The 11028-nt window shown below is 36.3% G+C and overlaps 1 protein-coding gene across 1 annotated transcript; it reads left to right on the forward strand.

Annotated features, from left to right (window-relative positions):
- Positions 1 to 3175: 3175 nt before the first annotated feature.
- dmbx1b (diencephalon/mesencephalon homeobox 1b) lies at positions 3176 to 10101 on the forward strand. The gene is made up of 5 exons (XM_051706391.1): positions 3176 to 3234; positions 6500 to 6660; positions 7980 to 8158; positions 8385 to 8757; positions 9689 to 10101. The coding sequence occupies exons 2-5, from the start codon at positions 6507 to 6509 to the stop codon at positions 10099 to 10101; spliced, it is 1119 nt and encodes a 372-aa protein (XP_051562351.1). The 5' UTR covers positions 3176 to 3234; positions 6500 to 6506.
- Positions 10102 to 11028: the final 927 nt, after the last annotated feature.

Consider the following 11028-nt stretch of genomic DNA (forward strand, 5'->3'; position numbering starts at 1 on the left):
CTTTAATTACTTTAAAACGATCCTTACAAAGAAACACTGCACAGATTTACCTCCTATTTAACTTCTTATTTTCCTCGGTTCAAAAGTTAATCTGATTTTTTTTTCTTCTAGATCTTAACCCTTGTGCATCAATTTAAAAAAGTTACTCAGAGGTCCTTAGAGGACAAAAATGTCAGTATCAAAAAACTGCCATAATAATATTATATAAAAATATTATTTTCCACTTTCAATGAGTTAATTTTTTTAACCAACATCAGTCCTGATCATAACTACCAAATATTCATTTATTTTCAGGATTTTAACCCTTTAAATGCCAGTTTGTTTACAAAATGCCATTGTTGTTTTTTATGAAAGAAAACACAGCAAAAAAAAAAAAAAAAAAAAAAAAAACATTATTTTCCATATACTAAATGCTAAGGGGAATTTTTTTTATTTTTTATTTTATTTTATTTTTTTGATTATCACAGTCTGGGATATGTCAACGATTAGCAACAACATTGATTCTGATGCATTATTATTTTTTGTGCAGTGTCAGATTTAAAAAAAAAAAAAAAAAAAATCACAATCAGGACCTTAGAGGACAAAAATGTCTGCGTCAAAAAAGCTGCCATTAAAATATTATAGATTAATATTATCTATAATAATATTAGATTTTTAACCAACATCAGTCCTGATCATAACTACCAAATATTCATACATTTTCAGGATTTTAACCCTTTAAATGCCAGTTTGTTTACATAATGCCACTGTTGTTTTTTACACACACACACACACACACACACACACACACACACACACACACACACACATACATATTTCTCAATACACATATACAAAACACTCTCTGACATCCATACCAACACACACACACAATTTTAGCTGCATCATTTATTCAGTTGTCCTGCAGTGCTCTATAATACAGCAAATAGAAAATAGGGGAAAAGCTTGTATTTGCTCCATAGGCTAAACATCAGGAAAATGGCGCCATCTGGTGGAAAATATTAAAAATATAAATTTTGAAGCCAGGGCTCCGGAATGAAAGAATAATATCATAGAATTCATGATTTTTTGCTTTAATGGCATTGGGATCAAATATTGCAGCTTTAATGGGGACATTTTGGTCCTGGAGGTCCTGAGTGTAACTATTTTGTGTACACAGTGTATTATAGATGTATTATAGGAACAAAATTCCCCCAAAAAATACACATCTTTGGCAAAATGTATGCCGTTGGCATTAACACAGCCAAAATGATCGAAAAACGAAAAAGACAAAAATGTCCCGAAGGTCGCACAAGGGTTAATACACGTAGATGTGTACAAAATTCTGGGAACTTCATAAACAGCTTGCAAATTTTACAGATTTAGTTTTACCATTTGTATTGGTCTTGTTACACAATATTTATTATTATTATTATTAAAATGTAGGTCCTCAATCCTTTGCGCGATAAATTGTTTCCAGATACATTTAAGAAGAAGAATTTAAAAATAACTAAAAAATAAAATTAGCCTAATTAGAACATCTCAAATATATTTTTGCTACCTGTGCTTTAGCCATCAGAAAGCGGCTTATTTTTAAGTTTTATAGTCACACAGCTAAAATAGCTAAAAATGTGACTATTTCCATTTTCCAAAGAAGACTGAAATATCACACTGAATCGCCCATTTTTTCCCAGCATTTCAACAAAATATGCAAGCATTAAAGGCCACTTCTTAATTCCAGTCTAAACGTTTTTTCTCTGGAAGAAGAAATCTTTTCAAAAAACCTTGAAGAAGAGAAGGGCATTATTGTTTTAATCCTCTTACCATCCGTCATTTTAAGACTTTTTTAAAGGCTGAGATGGCGTCTTGTCTCTCTAAATCCTCCAGGCCGGGAGAGATTTTGCCATCTATTAGAGATCTCTTTTTCTCTCCACCTTCTCTCCTTCGGTCCCTCTTGAAAACAGCTTGTCAGAGGTGTAATGCAAATAATACACGCGGAACTTTTTTCTTCCACAGATTCGTCTTAAGGTCACATATTTTATAGTTAAGATTCCAGACTGAAAATGATAAATATGCCGTAGTTTTTATTTATTTATTTAAAGTAGCTAGTCTAGTCCTGTTTCTATGTGGTACATTTGGTTTTGCGTCGTTTATTATTGTTTTAAAAAAAAAATCTAAATAGATCCACATGAGAAAATTCTAACTGAGCATCAAATGCAATTAAAAGACTATTACAAAGGTAGCTATTTTAAAATATATTTTGTAGTGTGTGTGTGTGTGTGTGTGTGTGTGTGTGAGTGTGTGTGAATGTGTGTGTGTGTGTGTGTGTGTGTGTGTGTGTGTGTGTGTGTGTGTGTGTGTGTGAATGGGTGTGTGTGTGTGTGTGTGTGTGTGTGTGTGTGAGTGTGTGAGTGTGTGTGTGTGGGGGGTGGGGGGGGCAGGTTTAAGTGGTTTACGAGGACTTTTTTAGGTTATAAACTGGTAATTACAAGGGTATTATGCTATAAATGTGGTTTATGAGGACATTTCTAGTGTCCCTATAATTCAAATCGCTTAAAAAAAACATACTAAACGATGTTTTATTGAAAATGTAAAAATACAAAAAGTTTTTGTGAGGGTTAGGTTTAGGGGTAGGGTTAGGGTTAGGGGATAGAATCTATAGTTCATACAGTATAAAAATCATTATGTCTATGGAGAGTCCTCATAAGGATAGCTGCACCAACATGTGTGTGTGTGTGTGTGTGTGTGTGTGTGTGTGTGTGTGTGTGTGTGTGTGTGTGTGTGTGTGTGTGCTTATAACAAGGTTATAATTGTTAATTTATATCTTGTTGACTGATTGGGTCACTCATACTCTGTAAGACATGATATTGTTTTCCTTTTCACCAAAATATCATTGCACAGAATCATGAACCCATGAAGACTGTATTGGCAAAGTAAAAACTTTGACTGACAGTGAAATTGGCCACTGAGATTTTACTGTGATCTCATAGTCTTCCTCATTGGCTCGATGGGCGGGGGCTTCTGGTTCTCTGACCGGAGGAGGCTTTGATATTTTGGAGGAACTAACATTAAAAATTCTTCAGAATAGAGCAGCTGTAAACGGACGCGGATACTTTTGAGTGCCAACAGGATTCAGAACTATCTGGAAATTGTAAACAATCACCTTTTTTTTTTTTTTTTTCTTTTTTCAGTTGCGCAAAAATCTTAGTTGCATTGACACAAAAACTGTTTGGAGAGGGGAAACTTCTCACAGAGGTGGGTAACTGCATTTTTAAGATTCTGTGAAAAATGTTTTAAATGCATTTATTTTCAAAAGTGTTTTAACTGTTAACAGGACTAATTCAAGAGTTGGTGTTTTAGAATGATATTTTAAGCATATTGAAATATTGCTTTGCTAAGTTTAATACAGGCTGCTTCATAATTCTGAAAATGCAGAACACAAATATAATGTAACGTTTTATTCTGTCCAGTTACTGTTTTAAAATAGGTAGCGTTTTTACTCTTTTAAATGTAATTTCATTGCATGGAGAGAGAGAAAAAATTATCAATAAAAAGTGTGAATGAGTAAAGTCTTTTAACACCACAATTAGGAAAATCTAATAAAACAATTGCAAGGGTCATAAATTAACATGGGCTCACCGAAAGTGACAAAAAATAAAAAAATAAAAAAATAAAAATATATTATTATTATTATTATTATTATTATTATTATTATTATTATTATTATTATTATTTATTTATTTATTTATTTATTTATTTATTTATTTATTTATTATCATTATTTTTTTAATCTGATATTTTTTTCATATTCCATTTTGGGCCTATAAACCATTTCACATTATTTGTGAGTTTTAGGGTGAGAATGTTTGTTAATGAATTGATCAAATTGAAGGATTCCACATAAAACGATGACAAGTACCTCTATACAGTAGTTAGACAAAAAATAGGACATTATAAAGGTAAAAAAAATTGCCCCATAAGTTCATTTCTGACAGTGCAACCTTGTAATAACTTTCATTAACAATAGCCTATTATCATTACTGCATAACACTTTAAAAAGTGAAAAATGTGCAGATGTTTCCTTATCGAGCTATATTTCTACACAATCTTAACCTTAAAATGGGGTTTCTTGGGGTAGCTATACTGTAGTCTGGTTGAATCATGTGAAATAGCCTAATATTTCTGGCTTGAATCAAAGCAGTTAATGTAGATATTGTCACGTGAAAAAGGTCATTACACTTTGATTTGTAAAGTTTCACGAATTTCATAGTCTACATTTACAGTGAACGCACATTTAACTACTGCCAAGCAATAAATAAATAAATAAATAAATAAATAAATAAATAAAATATGTAAGCCTGCTTAATTTACCACCTTTATGTCAAACCTTCACCAAAAAAAAAAAAAAAAAAAAAAATGTTGCTGTAGATCTGAGTCATTATATCTGTGTAATCACGTATAGACCACTTATTAAGCACAATCTTTGTGTCCAGGAGTTTGAGAGAAATTGTGGTGGATTGTTGAGGCTTGATATTCACCGTGTCGTCAAACCAAGACTTCTTTATTTCATACATGGGCACAAACGCAAACTACCCCTCGTCCCATGTCAGACTGGTGATGAGAGCTATTTGCACCAACATTAGACGCGGCCCAGTTGGAACCAGCATGCATACATCAGTGCATACATCAGTACATCAGTGCATACATCAGTGCATACATCAGTACATCAGTGCATACATCAGTGCATACAGTGCAGTACATCAGTACATACATCTCCACCAACAGCAGCCTCGAGGTGAACGGAAGAAAACGCCACCGGGAACGTGCGCCAGTTGAGCTTAACGCTGGGAGGGCAAAGTAAATGTTTAGCAAAGCACTTTTTGTGCAGCCGAATTAAAGTATTCCCCTGTGGCTGGAATACGATTACATTGGGGAATTTTCGTGCAGTGTCAATGACACAAATGCCAACGGGCTCTTTAGTGAACACTAAATCTTAAACCCTCAGGCTACTTAGAATTATTCTTGATTCAAATAATAATAATGACTAATAAAGAGATTATTCCCACTGTAGCCAATTATGAGCGATTAAATGGTGATCATACTGCTGCCTAACAATGAGTAGCCTAATTCTTTACACATCTGGCCTCGTGCAGGCTCCTGTGAAATGAGCAAATGCACCAAATATTCAAGGTATCAGTGAATTATGATAAAAGCTAGTTATTTAAAACAACAAATATACACACAACCACTATTAGTCATAAATAAGCTAATTGTATGTGTATTATTATTCTTATTCTTATTCTTATTTTCTAAATTGTTGTTTATCATGGCATCCCATTATAAAGGAGTCATTTCTCATTATTTGACAGACGGACATTAGCCTGAGCTTATGCCCTCGAGGACAGTTCGCAAATGCGCAGAAATGAATTTAACGTGCAAATGTTGGTAACATTCCTAAAATGAATTATCCACATCTTCTACACATTTAATTTGATAGACGACCTGACAAAACCCCCTTCCAGGAAATGTTACGGATACTTGCAAACTGAACGAAAACATGCATCATTTTAATGCTAATTTAATTGTGTCATCATATATGGCATCAACGAAAAATAAAATGACATCATTTAAAACAATAGATTAAGAATATATATATATATATATATATATATTTACATAGCTAGACATGTTGTAATGTATGGTATTTGATGAATAAATAGTGAATGTCAAAAAACTATTATGTTATTTATTTACATGATATTTTAAGTGATCTATTATGTTTTTATAGCATTTATTTTTATTAGTTATATATATATATATATATATATATATATATGTGTGTGTGTGTGTGTGTGTGTGTGTGTGTGTGTGTGTGTGTGTGTGTGTGAAAATAAAATCTGAAAAGTTGTCTTATTTATAAAGACAGCGTCTAACATGGAGATTAGATGTTGTCAAAAGACATCTTTATTGAATTTTCTTTATTATTTTGTAACATATTTATTGATTATAAGAGAGATACAACATTATTAACAATAGTCAAACTTTAGATCTAATTGGAGCACTTATTTAGGCTTAAATATAACGGATTGATTGACTTTATTTTTATGTCTAGTTGGATTTTTTTTGCATCTTCTTGTTTCTTAATTTCCATATAAAACACTTTAAGTTACCACTGTAGCCTATATGAAATGTGCTATTTAAATAAACTTGACTAAATCGGCGTAAAAAGTGTAGCTGGCACAGGCTGAGTCTTTTTTGGTCAGTGAGATATGGTTATTCGTATTTTTTTAATTTTATTTATTGATTTATTTATTTTATTTGCTAGGACTATTTTCCATATTTAATTGAGCATTAGGCCTGTGCGTTAGGCACGTGACCATCATCAAACTCCAACAGAGTGCCGCAAACGTGAAAACTACCGCACAACTTAAAAAACAACACTGTTAACTCATACATTTTTACGTTAAAGTACTATTTTAGACACGTCAGTAATTTTCTGACTCATTTGTCTTTATCAAAGGGACGTGATGCAGCACTACGGGGTGAACGGCTACTCTCTGCACGCCATGAACTCTCTGAGCGCCATGTACAACCTTCATCAACAGGCCGCACAGCACGCGCAGCACGCTCCCGACTATCGGCCCTCCGTGCACGCGCTCACGCTCGCGGAGAGACTGGCAGGTGAGGATGGCATCCTTTTTAAACTATTTTCTCGCTGTAGAAAAATTATTTGACGATGTAAAAACTGGGTAATAACAAATGTAGGGCAATTTTGACATTCTTGAGAAAAGAAAAAAAAAAGAGCGTGAATATGGGTTAAGTGGGACAGTTAAGCTTGTTTATCTTTTTCTGATGGAAATGATTCCTGTGTTTACAGATTATTTTACACAAAATCTTAATGGATATTTTAAGGGGAACTTGAATTTCTTGATTAATTGTAAGTCGATTTAAAAAATGTAAATTTTAATATTTGTGCAAACCTACACCAATCAGCCACAACATTAAAACCACCTGCCTATTGTTTAGGTCCCCCTCTTGCCGCCAAAACAGTGCATCTGGCACCAACAAACATCCATGCGATTATCTAATCAGCCAATCATGTGGCAGCAGCGCAGTGCATAAAATCATGCAGATACGGGTCAGGAGCTTCAGTTAATGTTCACATCAACCATCAGAATGGGGAAAAAAATGTGATCTCAGTGATTTGGACCGTGGCATGATTGTTGGTGCCAGATGGGCTGGTTTGAGTATTTCTGTAACTGCTGATCTCCTGGGATTTTCACACACAACAGTCTCTAGAATTTACTCCGAATGGTGCCAAAAATAAAAAACATCCAGTGAGCGGCAGTTCTGCAGACAGAAACATCTTGTTGATGAGAGAGTTCAACAGAGAATGGCCAGACTGGTTTGAACTGACAAAGTCTACGGTAACTCAGATAACCTCTCTATACAACTGTGGGGAGAAGAATATAATCTCAGAATGCTATTCTGAGATGCGGGTTGGCGCTGTTTTGGCAACACGAGGGGGACCTACACAATATTAGGCAGGTGGTTTTAATGTTGTGGCTGATCGGTGTATGTTGCAAATAAAATAATTGCAAAATAAATACTGGAAAAATCAGAGGTTTATTCAAAAGAGGGTCTTCAAAGGTTCTTCTTCACAGTATTTAGTATTTCTTAATTTTCGCTTTAGACTAAGGTAAGATACATCCCAAGCTTTCCATAAAGGTAAAACGTCGGGTCATATGGCATTTGGATCATAAACGTGCCAGGAAATGTTAAATTTCCAAAAATGTCCAACTTTATTCACCCTAGATGAAATGAAAATTAAGCATTATGACCGACTGTTCACAACCAGTCACATTCCACTGAATTTATGCTTCTTAAATTTTTTTTTATCTAAAGGCTTGCACTTAATTTTTTTTAGATAGATAGATAGATGATTCTCATGTCATTAAACTGACCATCATTCGTCATCCTCAATGGCTTAATTTTTTCAGATATCATCTTGGAGGCGAGATACGGCTCTCAGCACAGGAAACAGCGTCGCAGCCGCACGGCCTTCACCGCCCAGCAGTTGGAGGCACTGGAAAAAACCTTTCAGAAAACTCACTACCCTGATGTGGTCATGCGTGAACGGCTGGCCATGTGCACCAACCTACCTGAAGCTCGAGTCCAGGTGAGTTCACAGAAACAAAATCACACCCACCACCTGGACTGAGGTCACAGACTGTCACCTGACACCTGCCAATCACAAGTATTAGAATTCTTTTTATAAGCGTCTTATAAGCAGAGAAAACTATAAGTAAGAAATTCGCAGGTTGATTTCCCTTATAGTTTAAATTCTAGGTGAGTTGACCAATCTTTAAGTTTCACAATTGAAAATGTCTTCTCATTTCTAACAGGTGTGGTTTAAAAACCGCCGTGCAAAGTTCCGCAAGAAGCAGCGCAGCTTGCAGAAAGAGCAGCTTCAGCGGCTGAAGGAAGCTGGGTCGGAGGGCACTCCGGAAGAAGGGAAAGAAGAAGCTCTGCCCATTGAGTCTCAAGCTCCGCCCTCCCCTTCAGAGGGGAGTGGCTCCACATGTCCCCCTCCCTGCGAGCTGTGTGATGAGGTCAATGTCACCTCACCGGAGCAGTCAGGGGCGGAGTCAGGAGCTGAGGACATGACTGACAGAGAGGATGAATCGTTGTCCTTCAAAGATGAACCAAAAGAGGCGGAACCACCCCTGGTGACAGACGACAGATCGCCATCCTGCAAAGCATTGAGCCCCAAATCAGGTATGTATATTTATATTAACTTTCCTTCACAATACTAAAAAAGGAAACTCTTTTTCAAATAGATAAAAGAGGCTGTGTTTAGAATTAAAGGAAGAGTTCACATACAAATTTAAATTCTGCCATCATTTTACTCACTCTCATGTGGTTTCAAACCTGTATAACTTTCTTCCGTGGAGCACAAAAAGAAGGAATGTCTAAGAATGTTCTGGCCACTCATTTCTATGGAGCTCCTTGGAGAACAGAGAGGGAATTTATTTTCTGAAAATGTTTTGTGTCCCCTCTCAATACATTTTGCGTCCCCTTGCAAAAACTTTGCATTCCCTCACAAAATTTTTGTGTTCCCTCACAAATAGTTTTCTGTTCCTTTGCAATAGTTTTATGTTCCCTTGCAAAGAAATGTGTTCCCTTTCAATACATTTTGCGTTCCCTCGCAATAGTTCTGTTCCCTTGAAAAAAGTTAGTAGTTTTATGTTTTTCGCAAAACGCTTTGCATTCTCTCACAAAAAGTTTTGTGTTTTTTTGCAATAGTTTTGCATTCCCTCGCAATAAATGGTGCATTCCCTTGCAATAAGTTTTGCGTTCCCTTAAAAAAGTTTGCATTCAATCACAAATACTTTTGCATTCCCTCGTAATATGTTTTGCGTTCAATGGTGACACAGCTAGTCAAGTTTCATTATATTGGTCACGCACTAGTCATTTGGACTGCTTTTATTATGCTTTTTTTGGTCATTTTGAAGTTCCCATTCACTATCACTTACATAGAAAACAGTGGCCAGTGCATTCTTCCGTCGAATAAGGAAAGTCATACAGGTTTGGAACAACATAAATGTGCGCAAGTGACAGTTTTCATGTTTGGGTGAACTATTCCTTTAAGAATGTTATATTTAAATGAATGCAGTATTACAGCGCGTCATCTTCCTCTCTGCCTCAGATGTGCCATTCGATTCTCCATCGCTACCCTCCTCCAGTGGCGTCAGCTATGGGGTGGCTCAGACAAATTCCTACGCATCATCCCCTCTTAGTCTGTTTCGTCTGCAGGAACAGTTTCGCCAGCACATGGCCGCCACCAACAACCTCATGCACTATCCTGCCTTCGACATGACCACACCATCTTCCTTACCCTACCTGGGTGTAAATGTGAACATGCCGTCTCCGCTGGGATCACTTCCTTGTCAGTCCTACTACCAGTCCCTGTCTCAAGCCCAGCAGATGTGGAGCAGCCCATTGCTGAAGTCCTCCGGGGGTCTTCCCGCTCTGAATAGCAAGACTACAAGCATTGAAAACCTGCGACTGAGGGCGAAGCAGCATGCTGCCTCACTAGGCTTGGACACGCTACCAAACTGACCACAGATCAGTAGAAATGCATGGATTCATGCAATAACTGGGGATGAAACATGTTCTGACTGAACCAATTGAGAACGTCTTGTGTCCAGGATCTACATCATAATACATTTCTGAAATCACTTCACTGCTTGAATTGGAGCTATTTCATTATAATACAGCATGGTGGATTTAAAACTGTTTGGAAAATAGAAAACTTTTAAGTGTTTAGATTTAAAAAAAAAAAAAAAAAAAAAAAAAAGGAAAGAGAAATTCCTCCTGGTCTGGCTGCATGGCAGAGGTTTTAAACTTTGCAAAACACCCCTGGCTTTGCACTTTGAAACATTCAAAAGAGCACATCTGTGTTTCACATCCATTTGACTCTGTAAATAACATTATTCAGGTCCACAACCTCATTAGGAGGTTTTTGTAAGGCTCCAGACTGCGACTAAAATGGTCGCAAATGCGACCAAAAATAATTGCTTGCAACAATAATTTAAAATCTAGTCGCCACTGGTGTTCATATGCGTTGTGTGCGTTCATATGCAGTTTCTTCAGATATCATCTTGTGAATTATTGAATACATTTTTAGAACGTGCACCAGTGTGTCTCGAGCCACTTTTCACCCGTTCTGTTTCTGACGAGCTCGCTGCACCGCATGCAACAACAAACCCAGCGCGAGAGAGTCATGACCAAATGACTCTTGTGAACTGGATCTTTTTCATGAATCACCCGAAAAGAACTGAGGGAGTGAACTCAGGAGCTCAGGTTAGCAGTTTGAATCAGATTCACATTCTCAGCGAATCAGCCATCAGTAAGCTCACAACTGGGAACGCAGACATTTCAGAATAAGAGTCTGTTTTTCGGGCTTCTTTATAATTAAAAGTCCTGTATTGTGTACCACTTTTGTTCTTCTGGTAATTATTGATTGGGATTGGAGTAGCACAATAA

The sequence above is a fragment of the Myxocyprinus asiaticus genome, chromosome 9 (assembly GCF_019703515.2).
Source record: "Myxocyprinus asiaticus isolate MX2 ecotype Aquarium Trade chromosome 9, UBuf_Myxa_2, whole genome shotgun sequence".
Classification (NCBI taxonomy): Eukaryota; Metazoa; Chordata; class Actinopteri; order Cypriniformes; family Catostomidae; genus Myxocyprinus; species Myxocyprinus asiaticus.

Bases quoted from the DNA above. Each gene is read 5' to 3' on its own strand.
- dmbx1b (XM_051706391.1), top strand. From the start codon at position 6,507: ATGCAGCACTACGGGGTGAACGGCTACTCTCTGCACGCCATGAACTCT. The intron at 6,661-7,979 runs GTGAGGATGGCA...TAATTTTTTCAG, and splicing joins GCTCGCGGAGAGACTGGCAG to ATATCATCTTGGAGGCGAGA. The intron at 8,159-8,384 runs GTGAGTTCACAG...CATTTCTAACAG, and splicing joins TACCTGAAGCTCGAGTCCAG to GTGTGGTTTAAAAACCGCCG.